The sequence below is a fragment of the Cervus elaphus genome, chromosome X (genome assembly GCF_910594005.1).
Source record: "Cervus elaphus chromosome X, mCerEla1.1, whole genome shotgun sequence".
NCBI lineage: Eukaryota > Metazoa > Chordata > Mammalia > Artiodactyla > Cervidae > Cervus > Cervus elaphus.
This window is the reverse complement of record NC_057848.1, coordinates 110,571,708-110,589,969: the sequence shown is the minus strand read 5'-3', so window position 1 is coordinate 110,589,969 and position 18,262 is coordinate 110,571,708. Positions and strand designations below refer to the sequence as shown.

General features: G+C 51.3%; 1 protein-coding gene across 1 annotated transcript; it reads right to left on the bottom strand.

The window, feature by feature from the left end:
• Positions 1-12,949: 12,949 nt before the first annotated feature.
• On the bottom strand, positions 12,950-16,890 carry LOC122689990 (uncharacterized protein CXorf49 homolog). Its single transcript, XM_043896896.1, has 6 exons — positions 15,472-16,890; positions 14,685-14,841; positions 14,147-14,223; positions 13,830-13,875; positions 13,228-13,269; positions 12,950-13,123 (listed from the first exon to the last, which is right to left on the bottom strand). Exons 1-5 carry the CDS (start codon positions 16,882-16,884, stop codon positions 13,229-13,231), a joined length of 1,734 nt encoding a protein of 577 aa, XP_043752831.1. The 5' UTR covers positions 16,885-16,890; the 3' UTR covers positions 12,950-13,123; position 13,228.
• Between the last annotated feature and the right edge of the window lie 1,372 nt (positions 16,891-18,262).

Below are 18,262 nucleotides of genomic sequence, written 5' to 3'. Positions count from 1 at the left end.
GTCCCCATCCCACACCCCTCATGAGGAGACCACCTCCTGTCCACTGAGAAAATTCTTTCCCTTGCCATTCTAGACATCTGGTTTTTGGATGGATGGCCCTGGGGAGAGGAGAAAAAGGAGGTGATGGGAGGGCAGTGTATACTAACCTTCTCTCTTCCTCCCATGTCTACTGGCCTAGTGTCTGGTGCTACAGAGAGAAATGGATGACCTTAAAGAGCAATACAGTATCAGGAACCAGGGACAGAGAGCAGCGGGTTCTTAGTGCAGAAGCTGGATGTGCACTTGGGGTGGGGTGGGCTGTAGGTTCAGGGGACCTCGTAGGGATCAGCAGTCCTGTGGGGAGGAGAACCTATCAAGCCTGTCCCTGGAGCATGCGGTGCATGTTTAGCTGGGCATGCGGACAAGTAGCAAAGTACTGTGTGGACTGCGTGCACACTCTGTCTGCCAGATGAGTCCTAGAGAGCTCCTTCTGATAGGACTTGTAGAGACACCATGTTGATTTTTCCCTTTAACTGCTGCTTGGTGTGGCCTCTAAGGTTCCTCTTAGATTGTTTGTTTGCGAACAATTTTTGAACTTGAGCGCTGCTGGCACATTTTGGTTCATTTTAGGAAATAGCTCCACATTTAACTCAGGTGGTGGGGAGTGATGAGGCCCAGAGCTCTTTGAATTGGGGCTAGTGGGGTGGGTTTCAGGTTGTAGGGCTAGGTAGTTCCACACAGGGACAAGGGGACAGGCTTCTATATCCCTCTGTCTGGAGCACCTTCTTATGCCTTTCCCTATTGCAGCCGCCATGCAGCACCTGGCTGACAAGTTCCAGATCCTTTGAAGTGAGTGTTACACACACCATACCCCTTCCCACAGTCCTGGCTGTTGAGCAGGGTTGTGGGCTGGCCCTGTCTTGAGGCTGTTCCCTGACTCTGCTGTTTCATAGGTTGAGACCAACATCTTTCTGCAAGAGGAGCAGGTGTTACCTCTGGGGCTGGTGAGCTGTGGCCAACCTTGTTGCCTCCTGTTTTGCCTCCACCAGGGCATCCTCTGCCCCTTGTTTTGCCCCCTCTCTGCCCCAGTCTCACAGCAGTTTTTGATTAAAGGACTTCTCATATTCTGTGTTCTGCCCTCTCTCTGGGTGGTAGGGGTTGGGGGAGTGGGGCAAGGCCTGGTGGGGAGCCACTCCATATCAGAGCCTGTTGCAGAACAGTACCTTTGGCATCCTGTGTTGGGGACTCTGGGTCAGCCTCTGCTACCATCCAGGCCAGCAGGGCAACAGATACCCCTGGTCTGGGTTCACTGTGGGCCTTGCCTGGCCACATTGGCCCATCCTCCCATTCCCCTAAAGGCCCTCTTCTAGTTCTCTAAACACCCTCCTCAAGGATTTGCCAGTTCCCATCCATCACTGACATTCTTCCTCCCCATTGGAAGGAACTCATGACCCACTTAACAGAGCTCCAACCCATCCTCCTTGCCACACTGGACTCATTGTCCTATTTACCGGGACCACTCTCTTTTCCTGTTGTAGCACCCTCGATCCCTCCCATGACTTGCCATTGGTGACCTTGCGTGCACGTGTAGTTCAGCAGGTGGAAACAGGCACAGGTGCCCTCATCTCTCCCTTCCCAGGCTCTGCCCTCTCATTGGAGTCCCTACTGCCCGTACCATCCCCACCCCCGCCCCAGTCCCACCTTGCATGCTGGAACCTGCACACAGTCCTCGTCTCCTCTTTAGCCTTCACCCCTGAGACTCAGGCACCAATAGTTTCCCTTTTCCTTCTTTGGATTCAATGAAGGGCTTGGGCATGAAGCTTGGATCCAGTGAGCTGGGGAGCAGGAGGGAAGGTACAGGGAACACAGGAGACAAGCTAGTCTCTGGGCTGGAGGTCAGGAGATGCATCGGTTTGGTGGCAGCCTCAGTCAGACTGCACCCTGGCAGCCAGAGATGGATGGTGGAGTCCTTTGTGTTTTCACATCCTCCCTGCCCTAGCCAGCTGACCACCCTCGCCTCCAGCCTGAGCCTCTCTATACCCTTGAGTGGAAATGGGCCCATCATGCTCTATGGCAAGTGTGGTTAGTAAGTCTGTTCTTGCAGGGTCCCTGTCAAATACTGTTCCACCAGACCCATGACACAGATCTTCCAACAAATGATATTTCCCAGAGTATCCTAGCTCAGTATCCCAGACTACTTCTTTTTTCTCAATTATTTTTATTAGTTGGAGCCTAATAATTTTACAACATTGTAGTGGTTTTTGCCATACATTGACATGAATCAGCCATGGATTTACATGTGTTCCACATCCTGATCCCCCCTCCCACCTCCCTCCCCATCCCATCCCTCTGGGTCATCCCAGGGTACCATCCCCGAACACTTGTCTCTTGCATCCAACCTGGACTGGCGATCTGTTTCACACTTGATAATATACACGTTTTGATGCTGTTCTCTCAGATCATCCCACCCTCGCCTTCTCCCATAGAGTCCAAAAGTCTGTTCTATACATCTGTGTCTCTTTTTCTGTCTTGCATATAGGGTTTTCATTACCATCTTTCTAAATTCCATATATATGCATTAGTATACTGTATTGGTGTTTTTCTTTCAGGCTTACTTCATTCTGTATAATGGGCTCCAGTTTCAACCACCTCATTAGAACTGATTCAAATGTATTCTTTTAAATGGCTGAGTAATATTCCATTGTGTATATATACCACAGCTTTCTTATCCATTCATCTGCTGATGGGCATCTAGGTTGCTTCCATGTCCTCGCTATTATAAACAGTGCTGCAATGAACATTGGGGTGCACGTGTCTTTCCCTCAGTCTTTCCCACCATCAGGGACTTTTCCAATGAGTCAATTGTTCACATTAGATGACCAAAATAATGGAGTTTCAGCTCAGCATCATTCCTTCCCAATGAGGATTCAGGGTTGATTCCTCTTTTTTTTTTTTTTTTTCCTGTACCCTGTCAAACTTTATTTTTTTATTTTTTTTTTATTTTTTTAAATTTTTTTATTAGTTGGAGGCTAATTACTTCACAACATTTCAGTGGGTTTTGTCATACATTGATATGAATCAGCCATAGATTTACACTTATTCCCCATCCCGATCCCCCCTCCCACCTCCCTCTTCACCCGACTCCTCTGGGTCTTCCCAGTGCACCAGGCCCGAGCACTTGTCTCATGCATCCCACCTGGGCTGGTGATCTGTTTCACCATAGATAGTATACATGCTGTTCTTTTGAAACATCCCACCCTCACATTCTCCCACAGAGTTCAAAAGTCTGTTCTGTATTTCTGTGTCTCTTTTTCTGTTTTGCATATAGGGTTATCATTACCATCTTTCTAAATTCCATATATATGTGTTAGTATGCTGTAATGTTCTTTATCTTTCTGGCTTACTTCACTCTGTATAATGGGCTCCAGTTTCATCCATCTCATTAGGACTGATTCAAATGAATTCTTTTTGACAGCTGAGTAATATTCCATGGTGTATATGTACCACAGCTTTCTTATCCATTCATCTGCTGATGGGCATCTAGGTTGCTTCCATGTCCTCGCTATTATAAACAGTGCTGCGATGAACATTGGGGTGCACGTGTCTTTCCCTCAGTCTTTCCCACCATCAGGGACTTTTCCAATGAGTCAATTGTTCACATTAGATGACCAAAATAATGGAGTTTCAGCTCAGCATCATTCCTTCCCAATGAGGATTCAGGGTTGATTCCTCTTAAGATTGACTGGTTTTGATTTCCTTGCTGTCAAAGAGACTCACAGGAGTCTTCTCCAGCACCACACTTTGGAGGCATTGATTCTTTGGTGCTCCACCTTCTTTATGCTCCAACTCTCAAACCGTACATGCCCACTGGGAAGACCATAGACTTGACTATATGGATCTTTGTCAGCAGAGTAATGTGTCTGATTTTCAACACACTGTCTAGGTTTGTCATAGCTTTCCTGCCAAGAAGCAAACATCTTCTGATTTCATGGCTGCAGTCACCATCCGCAGTGATTTTAGAGCCCAAGAAGAGGAAAGCTGTCACCATTTCCACCTTCCCCCCCTCTAATTGCCATGACGGAATGGGGTGGGATGCCATGACCTTTTTCTTTTCAATATTTAGTTTTAAGCCGGCTTTTTCCACTCTCCTCCTTCACCCTCATCAAGAGGCTCTTTAGTTCCTCTTCCTTTTCTGCCATTAGAGTGGTATCATCCCCATGTCTGAGGTTGTTGAGGTTTCTCCTGCCTATCTTGATTCCAGCTTGTAAATCATCCAGCCCGGCATTTCTCATGATGTGCTCAACATATAGATTAAAGAAACGGGGTGACAGCAGACAGCCCTGTCATACTCCTTTCTCAATCCTGAACCAGTCAGTTGTTCCATACAGTGTGTGTTTCTTCTTGACCCACATACAGGTTTCTCAGGAGACAGGTAAGATGGTCTGGTATTCCCATCTCTCTAAGAGCTTTCCACAGCTTATCATGATCCACACAGACAAAAGCTTTGGCGTAGTTGATGAAACAGAGGTAGATGTTTTCCTGGAATTCCCTTGGTTTCTCTATGATCCAGTGAATGTTGGCAATTTGATCTCTGGTTTCTGTTTCTTTTCTAAACCCAACTTGGACATCTGGATGTTCTTGGTTAGCATAATGCTGAAGCCTAGCATGCAAGATTTTAAGTGTTTCCTTACTAGCATGGCAGACAAGTGCAATTGTCTGATGGTTAGCACATTCTTTGGTACTAGTCTTTTTGGGAATTGGGATGTGGATTGACTTTTTCCAGTCCTGTGGCCACTGCTAGGTCTTCCACGTTTGCTGGCATAGTGAACGCAACACTTTGATGGCATCATCCTTTAGGGTTTTGAGAAGTTCTACTGGAATTCTGTCGCATCCACTAGCTTTATTAAGAGCAGTGCTCTTTAAGGCCCACTTGACTTCACTCTCCAGAATAGGTGGCTCTGGGTGGTGACCACACCATCACAGTAATCCAGTACATTAAGATCTTTTTTGTACAGTTCTTTCGTATATTCTTTCCATATCTTCTTGATCTTTTCAGCATTCACTAGTTCTCTTCTGTTTCTGTCCTTTATTGTGCGCATCTTTGGGAAAAATATTCCCTTGATATCTCCAATTTTCCTGAAGAGATCTCTAGTATTTCCTCTTCTGTTTTTTCTTCTAGTTTTATACACTGTTCATTGAAGAAGGCCTTCTTGTCTCTCCATGCTTTTCTTTGGAAATCTGCATTTAGTTTGATACCTGTCCCTTTCTCCCTTTATCTTTGCTTCTCTTCTTTCTTTAGCTATTTGTAAGGTCTCCTACCACTTTGCCTTCTTGCTTTTCTTTTTCATTTGGATGGTTTTGTTCACAGCCTCCTGTACAGTATTACAGACCTCAGTCCATCATTCTTCAGACACACTGTTTACAAGTTCTAATCCCTTGAATCCATTTGTCGCTTCTGCTGCATCATCATAGTGGATTTGCCTTAGGTCGTACCTGACTGGTCTAGAAGTTTTCACCACATTTTTAGGTTAAGCCTGAATTTTGCTATGTGAGTCTGATGATCCGAGCCACAGTTAACTCCAGGTCTTTTTTTTTCTGACTATATACAGATTCTCCATCTTCAGCTACAAAGACTGTAATCAATTTCATGTTGGCATTGACCATTAGGTGATGACCATGCATAAAACTGTCTCTTGTGCTGTTGAAAAAGGGTATTAGTATCTCAATAATATGGAATTACTTACAAGGTCTCTGAGCCGCTATAAGCACATCCTCTTATGGTACCACCACCACAATCGAAACAAAACCTTTTTCATCACCTGCAAAATTGCTTCTGGCTTTTTGTCATATAAGCCCTTATGTCAATCCCCAGAGGCAGGCAACACCCCATCTGTTTTCTCTATATATAGTTTGACCCCCTCAAGAATGTCAAGTAAATGGAAAAGGCAGGATGTCGACTTATCCATGAGGATTTTGTGAGGGAAAAGGATATATAGGTGACTCCTGGATGTGCAATGTACATGTCACCTGAGTATAGTGAAATGGGTTGATTGTTACCTACCTATTCATCAGATTGAAGGCTTACGCTCTCTATAATGTGTATATGTGTTGTCTGTTTAGCTCATATTTAATTCAATGCTATTTCTCTCCTATGTTTGGAAGGGTTATTTTATGAAATAGAAAGGGTAAATCTTTTGAAAGAAAGTGAATCTTCTTTGTAAAAGTCCTCCATCTGCATCTGAGCAGTACTTACCAGGATGTCAACATTGATTGCACAAGCACAGGTACAACAAGTACACTGTAGTCACTCAAACGCTGCTCCCTGGGTCACACAGGGACAGCCCACCTGGCAACCCTGGCAGGCCCAGAGTGCCTGGCCGGACCTGCCCATTGGAGGTGAGACTGTCCCCACTTTAAGTCAGCTGAGTAGCAGCCTTTATTGCATCTGCAAGCTTAACCAACTGCTATCATGCAAAGGAACATATGAGCCAACTGCAGGGATTAGGACTTGGACATTTTGGGGCATGATTACTGTGACCAGCACACCCAGCGCTCTCTTCAGGGCTCACCTACTCTAAATTCTTTGTTTGTGCCAGTGTCCCTCAATAGTCCAGAGAAAGCGGTAGACCTGGGCTGATGCTGGTGGGGTGGGGGTGTGATAGGGAGGGAGCATCTTCCCTGGAGTTGGACAGGCAGCAGAACCAGGCAGGATGGGGCCTAAGGATCTCCAAGGCTGAAGGGGAAAGGCAACAGGGGTGCACTGAATGAGGCCGGGCTTCTGCATTCCTCCTACCCCCTGGGGCCGAGATGGATTTCTTTAACCTATGCCTCAGACCTTGCCAGAGATTTCCCACTGGAAGTGGAAGGCTTGGGGCTGAGCCAAGGCCTGTGATGTCTATGTTTCCAGCAACATTATAGTGAGGTAGTTGGTCTGAACTGTGTACTCAGAGGAGGGAAGGGAGCCTGGTAAAAAGTGAATGAGGGGTTGTGTTCATGCCCTTGCACCTCCACTTCCCTGAGCTTCTCCACTTCCTCACCCTGGTGACCACAGTCCCCGGACCCTCTCTGCCCAAGGGTGTTGCTGATGCTGGTGCTGGACTTCTCCCTGGGCACAAATTACCTATATGTCTCGGTGGGCAGAGACCTCAGCCAGAAGGTCTCTGCCAAATTTACTCACTCGGACAACTGTGAGATGGGCTACACTACCATGCAATAACCACTGGATCAGCTCTAAACTAAGTCATCAATACCAACTTCCAGGGAAGGGTCTGAGTGGAAGGAGTAAGTCCCATGCATGTTCTTTTCTGACCCCAAGGTCTCTGACTGTTCCACCCACACGTAGTCTGTCCACCTGGCCTCATGCCAAGAGGCCTGGAAGGGAATCAGCGTGAGAGTATGGGGGAAGTGCTCCCCATTCCAGGTGCAGTCACTCCTAAATTCGCTTCCTCGCGGCACCCATCTTGCCCCTGCCTCGGGTAACTCATGTTGGGGGGTCTCTTGTTTCTAAGATGAGCAGCAGTATCCCTGGTACACTCCAGAGCCACTCTTCCAATTTTCATTCATCCACACCCTCAGCAGTTGGCAGATATCATAGCATGGCAAGGTAGGATCCAGGGCCTCCTCCAGCCACTCCAACTCTGTCAGAGTCCCAACACCCTGTCCTGAGGTTTGGTGACCCCTGCATCATCCCCCTTCTACCTTTTGGAAATGTGACAATACCCCTTGAATATCGGGGATCCGATGCCTGCTTCAGCTCACTCAGTGCCTTACATTATCTGGACCAGTCTCTACTTTCTTTACTCCCCGAATCACATCCTTCTGCCTCAAGGGCATTATCCTTGCTGACTTTTATTCACACAGAGAGATGTCCAGGCACCAACTCTGCATGTGCTATCTACCATCATACCCCCTTCTGTGTAATAAAACCCTGGTCTTTCAGGAATGGTGTCAGGCAGAACCTACCCTCAGTTCACTCCAACACAGATCTGTCTCTCTGAGTCTCAGGCTGGCACAATCCTGGGGTGCTGGCTGAGGGAAAGGAAGTGCTCCCCAAATTCCAGCGAGGGGGAAATTGAACACAGAGTTCAGACTCATTGTCATGTGCCCTAAAGAAGTAGTCCAGGATACTGAGCTGGGATACTCTGGGAAATATCATTTGTTGGAAGATCTGTGTCATGGGTCTGGTGGAACAGTATTTGACAGGGACCCTGCAAGAACAGAGACCTACTAACCACACTTGCCATAGAGCATGATGGGCCCATTTCCACTCAAGGGTATAGAGAGGCTCAGGCTGGAGGCGAGGGTGGTCAGCTGGCTAGGGCAGGGAGGATGTGAAAACACAAAGGACTCCACCATCCATCTCTGGCTGCCAGGGTGCAGTCTGACTGAGGCTGCCACCAAACCGATGCATCTCCTGACCTCCAGCCCAGAGACTAGCCTGTCTTCTGTGTTCCCTGTAGCTTCCCTCCTGCTCCCCAGCTCACTGGGTCCAGGCTTCATGCCCAAGGCCTTTATTGCATCCAAAGATGGAGACGCAGAACTATAGGGGCCTGAGTCTCAGGGCTGAGGGCTAAAGAGGAGAGGAGGACTGTGTGCAGGTTCCAGTGTGCATGGTGCGACTGGGGCAGGGGTGGGGAGTGTAGGGGCAGTCGGGACTCCAATGAGTGGGCAGAGCCTGGGAAGGCAGAGATGAGGGCACCTGTGCCTGTTTCCACCTGCTGAACTACACGTGCACGCAAGGTCACCAATGGCAATTCAGGGGAGGGATCAAGGGTGCTCCAACAGGAAAAGAGAGTGGTCAGGGTAAGTAGGACAATGAGTCCAGTGCGGCAAGGAGGATGGGTTGGAGTTCTGTAAGGGGGTCATGAGTTCCTTCCAATGGGGAGGCAGAATGTCAGTGATGGATGGGAACCGGCAAATCCCAGTGGAGGGTGTTTAAAGAACTGGAAGAGGGCCTTTAGAGGAATGGGAGGATGTGCCAATGTGGCCAGACAAGGCCCTCAGTGAACCCAGACCAGGTGCACTCCACTGCCCTGCTGGCCCGGATGGGAGCAGAGGCTGACCCAGAGTCCCCACCACAGGATGCCAGAGGTACTGTTCTGCAACAGGCTCTAATATGGCGTGGCTCCCCACCAGGCCTTGCCCCAGTCCCCCAACCCCTACCCCCAGAGAGAGGGCAGAACACAGAATATGAGAAGCGCTTTAATCAAAAACTGCTGTGAGACTGGGGCAGAGAGGGGGCAAAACAAGGGGCAGAGGATGCCCTGGTGGAGGCAGGAGGCAACAAGGTTGGCCACAGCTCACCAGCACCGGAAGTAACTTCTGCTCCTCTTGAAGAAAGATATGGGGCTCAACCTGTGAAACAGCAGAGTCAGGGAAGAACCTCAAGCCAGGGCCAGTCCACAACCTTGCTCAACAGGCTGGACTGTGGGAAGCAGTATGGTGTGTGTAACACTCACTTCAAAGGATCTGGAACTTGTCAGCCAGGGACTGCATGGCGGCTGCAACAGGGCGAGGCATAAGAAGGTGCTCCAGATGGAGGGATATAGAAGCCTGTCCGCTTGTCCCTGTGTGGAACTACCTAGCCCTACAACCTGAAACCCACCCCACTAGCCCCAATGCAAAGAGCTCTGGGCCTGATCACTCCCCACCACCTGAGTTAAATGTGGAGTTATTTCCTGAAACAAACCAAAATGTGCCAGCAGTTCTCAAGTTCAAAAATTATCTCCCAAACAAACAATCTAACAAGAACCTTAGAGGCCACACCAAGCAGCAGTTAAAGGGAAAAATCAATATGGCATCTCTACAAGTCCTATCAGAAGGAGCTCTCTAGGACTCATCTGTCGGGCAGAGTGTCCACGCAGTCCACACAGTACTTTGCTACTTGTCCGCATGCCCAGCTAAACATGCACTGTACACTCCAGGGACAGGCTTGATAGGTTCTCCTCCCCACAGGAATGCTGATTCCTATGAGGTCCCCTGCACCTGCAGCCCACCCCACCCCAAGTGCACATCCTGCTTCTGCACTGAGAACACACGGTTCTCTGTCCCTGGTTCCTGATACTGTATTGCTCCTTAAAGTCGTCTATTTCTCTCCGTAGCACCAGACAATAGGCCAGAAGACATGGGACGAAGAGAAAAGGTTAGTATAGACTGCCCTCCCGTCGCCTCCTTTTTCTCCTCTCCACAGGGCCATCCATACCAAAGCCAGGTGTCTAGAATGGCAAGGGAAAGAATTTTCTCAGTGGACAGAAGGTGGGCTCCTTCTGAGGGGTGTGGGATGGGGACAAGGTGGGGAGGCCCAAACATTTCAGTTGCACTTGGATCCAGATTCCACCATGAGGATTGGGTGTGCATTTCAGGAGCCAGAGGAAGCCTTACCTGAGGACAGTCCAGCATTCCCGGTGGCTGCTGCTTCCTTTCCAGTCTTGGGCCATGGTCAGTTGGTTCCTGGTCACCTGAGAGGGAAAGAGCACACAATCCAGCTTCCCGGGCTCCTAGTGAGGTGGAAAGGGTCAACCAGACTCTAATGCGAGGTGAGGCAGCACCTCGATCTGCTGGCAATAAGCCTGCCTCCCCTGTTCCCCAAGGGCTGCATTTTCACCACTGTGGTCCCCAAAGACTGTGGTTCTGGGTTCGAGCCTCTCAGAGCTGCAGCCACAGCCAGCACCTGGGAGAGCAATGTGGGTGAAGAGCACTTCACAGAAAAGGCTATTAACCTGCAAGTTTACAGCCAGAGAAGCTGTTGGGGCACTGCCACCGATCACCTCTGCCAAACAAATCCCACACAGATGATGGGGCTAGGGCCAGCCCTGTTGACATCATTTCCCATGGAAGAAGCTGCCTAGGAGCAAGGCTGAGCCCCCAGGAGAGAGAGAGAGAGAGGTTTCTGCCCTCACCCCCTGTTCCCTCCCCCCATATCAAAACCCAAGACACTCATCTGAGGGTTCAGGTCCTCTGGGCATGACTCCTCCCGGGTTCAGGGCCAAGGGCTCTGAGTTTCCCTGCTCTTGGGGGTCTCTGATGTTGAGGTCATCACTGCTGGGTTCTCCATGATGTGCCCATGGAGAAGATGGCCATGCCCAGTGAGTGGGCAGCTAAAACAAAGATTTTTCACCAATCTGGACTAATGATGTGTGTGTGTGCGTGTGTGTATGTATGTATGTATGTGTGTACCAGTGCATTTATATGACTGTGTCTGTGCATGAGCAGGCGTGATTTGGGACTGGGCTGAGGCAGGGGAATGGGAAGAGAATTGAAAGGCTGATCTCTTTAGCACTTTCTCCATCAGTCGGCCCCAGGCCAGCAGGCAGAGCTGAGTGGGAGACAACAGTGCAGCACTGAGAAAGCCCGGGCCCCTTGAAAGAAGGTTTGGGGAACAGCTAAGAAGTAGGATTCAGGAAAGTCATTCATCTAAACACTGAAGCTCTGTGAAGCTTTTAAGGGGTCTCCTTGACACAATTAAGCTACCAGCCCTCCCTTCCTCTCTAGTCCCAGCCTCGCGGAGACTGGAAACAGTCCAAGGGTGGAAAACCGAGTCCAGAACACCCAAAGTGCTACTTTAACGTTTGTCCCTAGTAAAAGGACCCCAATCTGACATCCGAATGACCCACTGACCAAGGGGCACCCAATGACGACCCCTGAGGGACGGACAGAGGGAGCACGGGTGAAGACGTGTGTCCTGGGGAGGGTGGGAGGGAAGAGTGTGGAGAGAGGAGTGGCCTGGCCTACTCGCTTGGCCCTTTGTGACTGGGTCTCTATTTGGGTCGTTGTCTTCCACCACTGCCATCACTGACATGGCTTCCCGTGCCCTCCTGGCCACAGATTTCGCCCCAGCGCCCGTGTGCTTATACTCTTTGGTTCTCAAAGGGGCCAAGGGATACCTCTTGGACCTCCCAAGTAGCGGAATGCCAGAGACTGGGGGCAAGGGAGCCGGTTCCCGGGGAGTGGCCGAGGTTCACTGCTCCCAGGAAGGGAAGGTTCTCCCCAGGGCAGGTTTGGAGACGCCTCCAAGGGATTTCTTCTCCTGCTCTCTCTTCCTCCTAGGAGTGACGCATGGCAGGCTGCCTGTAGTGGCAGCTGCAGGAGCTGCCATACTGGTACTCCCTGGTAGCTCTGCAGGCAGCCACCCTTCCCCCAGAGCTTGCTCTGCATTTGCTTAGGTGGGAAGATGTTCAGCTCTGCATCGCCCTGCCTGTCCTGCCTTTCCACAACTGAAGTGAACCCTCGCAGAACAGATGACAGGAACGGGCCTGGCACGTTAAAAAGGAGATTCAGGCTTCATGCCCAAGCCCCTTATTGAATCCAAAGAAGGAAAAGGGAAACTGTTGGTGCCTGAGTCTCAGGGGTGAGGGCTAAAGAGGAGAGGAGGACTGTGTGCAGGTTCCAGAATGCAAGGTGGGAGTGGGGCGGGGGTGGGGATGGTACCAGCAGTAGGGACTCCAATGAGAGGGCAGAGCCTGGGAAGGGAGAGATGAGGCACCTGTGCCTGTTTCCACCTGCTGAACTACACGTGCAGGCAAAGTCACCAATGGCAAGTCAGGAAAGGGATCGAGGGTGCTCCAACAGGAAAAGAGAGTGGTCAGGGTAAGTAGGACAATGAGTCCAGTGAGGCAGGAGGATGGGTTGGAGCTCTCTAAGGGGGTCATGAGTTCCTTCCAACAGGGAGGCAGAATGTCAGCAATGGATGGGAACCAGCAAATCCCAGAGGAAGGTGTTTAGCGAACTAGAAGAGGGCCTTTAGGGGAATGGGAGGATGGGCCAATGTGGCCAGTCAAGGCCCTCAGTAAACCCAGACTGGGGGCACTCCATTGCCCTGATGGCCTGGATGGTAGCAGAGGCTGACCCAGGGACCCCACCACAGGATGCCAGAGGTACTGCTCTGCAACAGGCTATGATATGGAGTTGCTCCTCACCAGGCCTTGCCCCACCACTCCCCCAACCCCTACCCCCCAGAGAAAGGGCTGTACACAGAACATGAGAAGTCCTTTAATCAAAAACTGCTGTGACACTGGGCTGAGAGGGGACAAAACAAGGGGCAGAGGATGCCCTGGTGGAGGCAGAATGAGAGGCAACAAGCTTAGCCGCAGCTCGCCAGCCCCGGAGGTAACAGCTGCTCCTCTTGCAGGAAGATACTGAACTCAACCTGTAAAACAGCAGAGTCAGGGAAGAGCCTCAAGCCTGGGCCAGCCCACAGCCCTGCTCAACAGCCAACGTTGTGGGAAGGGGTATGGTGTGTGTAACACTCACTTCAAAGGATCTGGAACTTGTCAGCCAGGTACCGCATGGAGGCTGCAAATTGGAGAGGCATAAACAGGCGCTCCAGACAGACGGACGTAGAAGCCTGTGCCCCTGTCTCAGTGGGGAACCACCTAGCTCTGCAACCTGAAACCCACATACCCCCAGCCCCCATGCAAAGAGCTCTGGGCCTGATCACTCCCCACTACTGGAATTAAACATGGAGCCATTTCCTAAAAGGAAACAAAATGTGCCAGCAGCTCTCAAGCTTGGGGCCACGCACAAACCATTCAAAAACTGTCTCGTAAACAATCCAACAAGACTCTTAGAGGCCACACCAGATCAACAAGGCATCTCTAAAGTCCTATCAGAAGGAGGTCTCTAGGACTTCCTGGCTGGCAGAGTGTGCACACAGTCCACACAGTACTTTGCTACTTGTCCACATCCCCAGCTGAATATGCACTGCACGCTCCAGGGACAGGCTTGATAGGTTCTCCTCCCCACAGGAACGCTGATCCCTACGAGGCCCCCGGCACCTGCAGCCCACCCCACCCCAGGGACCACCCCGATTCTGCACTAAGAACCCGCTGCTCTCTGTTCCTGGTTCCTCATACCAAGTTGCTCCTTAAGGTCATCTATTTCTCTCTGTAGCACCGGACACTAGGCCAGCAGACAAAGGAGGAAGAGAAATGGTTAGTATACACCCGCCTCCCCTCTCCTCCTCCTCTCCTCTCCCCTGGGCCCTCCATCCCAAAGCCAGGTGTCTAGACTGGCAAGGGAAAGACTTTCCTCAGGGGAAAGGAGGTAGGCTCCCTCCCTGGGGTGTAGGATGGGGATGGGGGTGGGGGGCCCACAAATATCAGTTGCACTTGGACTCAGATCCCACCATGGGGTTTGGGTGTGCATTTCCAGGAGCCAGAAGAAGCATTACCCGAGGACAGCCCTGCCTTCCGTGTGGCTGCTGCTGCCTTTTGGGTCTTGGGGGATGGTCAGTTGGTTCCCGGTCACCTGACAGGGAAAGGACACACAATCCAGCTTCCCAGGTTCCCAGTGAGGTGCAAAGGGCCAAGCAAGTCTAACGTGAGGTGAGGCAGTACCACCCTCTGCTAGCAGCAAGCGTCCCCTGCTCCGCCTGGGAGGCAGCACAAACCTTCTCTCTGGGCCTGCCCCTCCTACTCCTCAGGGACAGCCATTTCACCTCAATGGTCGCCAAAGGCTGTGGTTCTGGGTTCAGGCCTCCCAGAGTGGCAGCCACAGCCAGCACCTGGGAGAGCAATGTGGGCGAACACACTTCACAGAAAAGGCTATTAGCCTGCAGTCTACGCCCAGAGTTGACACCCTTTTTCCCATGGGTGAAGCATCCTGAGAGCAAGGCTGAGCCCCCAGAAGAGAGAGAGAGAGAGTCAGGGACAGAGGTTTCTGCCCTCACCCCTGGCCTCCTCCCCCATATCAAAACCCAGGACACTCACCTGAGGGGCCAGGCCCTCTGGGCATGACTTCTCCCTTGTTCATGGCCACGGTCTCTGAGTTTCCTGAATATTGTGTGCCTCTGATGTTAAGGCTGGTGCTGCTGGGTTCTCCATGATGCACCCATGGAGAAGATGGCCATGGCCTGTCAGTGGTCAGCTAAAAAGACAGATTTCTCACTGATCTGAAGAGTGTGCATGTGCCCGCGCGCGTGTGTGTACCAGTGCATTTATATGTCTATTCCTGTGTGTGTGAGAGCTCATGTGATTCAAGATGGAGCTGAGGCAGGGAATTCGAAAGAGAATTGAAAGGCTGATCTCTTTAGCACATTCTCTGTCAGTCAGCCCCAGGTCAGCAGGTAGAGCTGAACTGGGGACAGCATTGTGTCACTGGGAAACCTGGGGTCCCTGCAAGGAAGGTTTGGGGAAGACCTAGCAAGTAGGATTCAGGAAAGTGATGCGTCTAAACACTGAAGCTGTGTGAAGCTTTGAAGGGGTCCCCTCAAATCAATTCAGCTACCAGCTCTCCCTTCCACTCCAGCCCCAGCCTCGTGGAGGAGGCTGGAAACAGGCCAAGGTGGAAAAACGAGCCCAGCACACCCAAAGTGCTACCTTAACGTTTGTCCCTAGTAAAAGGACCCCAATCTGGCATCCTAATGACCCAGTGACCGAGGGCCACCCAATGACAACCCCTGAGGGATGGAGAGGAGGAGCTATTGGTGAAGACCTGTGCCCTGGGGAGGGTGGGAGGGGGAAGAGTGAGGAGAGAGGAGGGGCCTGGCCTACTCACTTGGCCCTTTGGGAATGGGTCTCTATTTGGGTCGTTGTCTTCTCCCGACACCGCCATTGCTGCCACCGACTCCCGGGCTCGCCTAGCCACGGGTTTCTTCCCAGCACCAGTGTGCTTGGACTCTTCAGCTCCCGAAGGGACCAAGGCATACTTCTTGGACCTCCCGAGCAGCGGGATGCCAGAAATTGGGGGGAATGTGGCCGGTTCCAGGGGAGTGGCCGAGATTCTTTGCCCCCAGGAAGGGAAGATTCTCCCCATGGCAGGTTTGGAGACGCCCCCAAGGGATTTCTTCTCCTGGACCCCCTTCCTCCTAGGAGTGGGCCGCTGCCTACTGCCTGTAGTGGCAGCTGCAGTAGCTGATGCTACTGCCAGTCCTGGGTAGCTGGACAGGCTGCCCCCCTTCCCCCAGAGCACACTCTGCATTTTCTTAGGGGGAGAGATGTCCTCCTGCTCTGCATCGCCCTGCCTGCCCTGCCTTCCCACAACCGAAATTAATCCTCGTGGAGCCGAGGACAGGCAAGTGTCTGGCACATTAAGGAGATTCTCCCTGCCTTGGACATTCGAGCGTCTGGGTGTGTTCCCAGGATCCTCGGGGCTGTTGAGCTTGGCCTGGCCTCCATCTTTGGGATAAATGCTCACCCTCATCAGCTCTATCTTACTGAATTCATCGGAGGACTCGGGGTCGGACAGCAGCCTGGCTGTGCTTTCTGAGGGGGCCCACTGTCGATCCACAGCCACGTTCAACCTACTCTTAGTGCCTTTCTTAGGGTTCCCCCAGACCCGGCCCGCCTTGGGCCCGCCGACCCGGAGAGGGCCAGCCTCAGCCTGTGCGGCCTCCCCACACCTCTTGACGGCACCGCCTCGACTGCGGGGTCGCGCCTCGAGGTCCCGCAAGGCAGACACTTCACTGACCGCGTAGCTCTCCTGGGACAGGTATCTGCGGGTGCCCAGCATGTTCAGGTCGGCCAGCTGCTGCAGGATGGCCGCCACTGACTCGTCAGCCAGCTGCAGGGCGTCCCCCTGGTCGTCGGCCAGGGAGCCAGGCCGGCGTTCGCGGCCCCGCAGCACCGGCCCTCCCGCTTCCAGCACCTCCCGCTCTGACTCGAAGCCCTCAGGGTCTGGGAAGCCATTCCCGCCTTCACCTTCGCCGCTTCGTGGTGCCCCAGGCTCTGGGCCGGGTCCGGGTCCCCGCGGGGCTGTGGAGCCCGCCTCAAGGCCGCAGGTCTGCTCCCCGCACTCTGAGCCGAAACCCGCTCCCGAAACAGACACCTCATCATCTGGGGAGCTCATGTCGCGATCTGGGTGGCCGCCGGACCTGGGGCGGCGACGATTTATCAACCGGGTCGCGGTGGCGGCGGTGGTGGCGGTCAGGGCAGGTGTGGCGGGCGGCGTCTGGAGCTCGCCGTCAAGCATGCAGGAGATGGCCGCAAATGACGCGAGGTTTTCAGCGCGCCAGCCCTGCCGCCTCCTCATTGGTCCGCTTCCTGCCAACCAGCACGCGCCTTGTTTGGCCGTCCCCTCGAGGTGTAACCAATGGGGTCGAGGGCCTCCTCTGGCTTGTTGCCAAGTCCAAGGGCCATCCCGGCAGTTGGCGAGTTGGCGGGTGAATGTGATGCTGCGAGTATACCTCTGTCAAGCCTCTCGTCCCATCTCCTCCAAGTGCTTAACGATTCCGAGAGTGGGAGAGTTTAGGGGCAAAACTCTGTGGCGGTGGTGCAAGAATTCCATTTGGGAGGTAATTTGGCAGAATCTGTGAAAAGCAACTTATACAGCAGAGACCCCATGCCCGGTACTCTTCTAAGTGCTGTACGTAAAATAGTAGTGGTTATTTGTGACATTGCCAGGACTATAGTACTAATGATTACCAGCCTAAGGTTCAGCCACTGACCCACGGTCATTTGGCCCATGGGGATCAGTGGTAGAATTGAAGCCAAGCAATCTGACTCCAGAGTCTTTGCTTTGATCCAAAGATCTAGAAAAGCTATGTTTTCCCCTCTATCAGGAAGTCCACTGCCTGGCATATCTTCTAAAAGTGAGGGTTTATTTCTAAGATCTCTATTTTACTCCATTGGTCTATTTGTTTATATGGCAGTAACACACAGTTTTCATTAGTGTAGCTTTGTAATGTTTTGAAATCAGGAAGTTGGAGTTCTCTACTTTTTCTTTGTCCAAATTGTTTTCCCTACTAAGGATCTCTTTAGATTCTACTTAAACTTTAGGATGAGTTTTTCTATTTCTGTAAAGCATGCTATTGGGATTATGATAGAGTTTGCATTGGATCTGTAGATCACTCTGGGTAGTGTGTTAGAAGAACAGATTTAGTGGAGTGTGTGTGTGTGTTTGTGTAAAAGAATTGACTCATTCAATTATAGTGGCTGGTAAGTCCCAAAATCTAGGGGGTGAGTTGGCTAGCTGGAGACTCAGAAGAGCCAGTGGTTTAGCTCTAGTCCAGGTTAGAAGGCCTAAGAACCAAACCAATAGAGTTGATATTTCAGTTTGGGTGTAAAGGCAGGAAAAGAAGCTGATGTTCCAGGTCTAAAGGCTTTCAGGCAGGAGGACTTCTCTTACATGAGGAAAGGTTGCTTTTTTGTTTAATCAGACTATCAACTGATTGGGTAAAACCCACCCACATTATCAGGGGGAAATCTGTTTTATCCATTTGACTGATTTAAATGTTAATATCATGGAAAAGCACACTACGGAAACATCCAGAATAATATTTGACTAAATATCTAAGCACTCTGTGTACCAGTCAAGCTGACACATAAAATTAACCACCTCAGATACCCTG

Bases quoted from the DNA above. Each gene is read 5' to 3' on its own strand.
- LOC122689990 (XM_043896896.1), bottom strand. From the start codon at position 16,884: ATGCTTGACGGCGAGCTCCAGACGCCGCCCGCCACACCTGCCCTGACC. The intron at 14,842-15,471 runs GTGAGTAGGCCA...CTGTCTTTTTAG, and splicing joins ACCCATTCCCAAAGGGCCAA to CTGACCACTGACAGGCCATG. The intron at 13,876-14,146 runs GTAATGCTTCTT...CTGCTGGCCTAG, and splicing joins GAAGGCAGGGCTGTCCTCGG to TGTCCGGTGCTACAGAGAGA.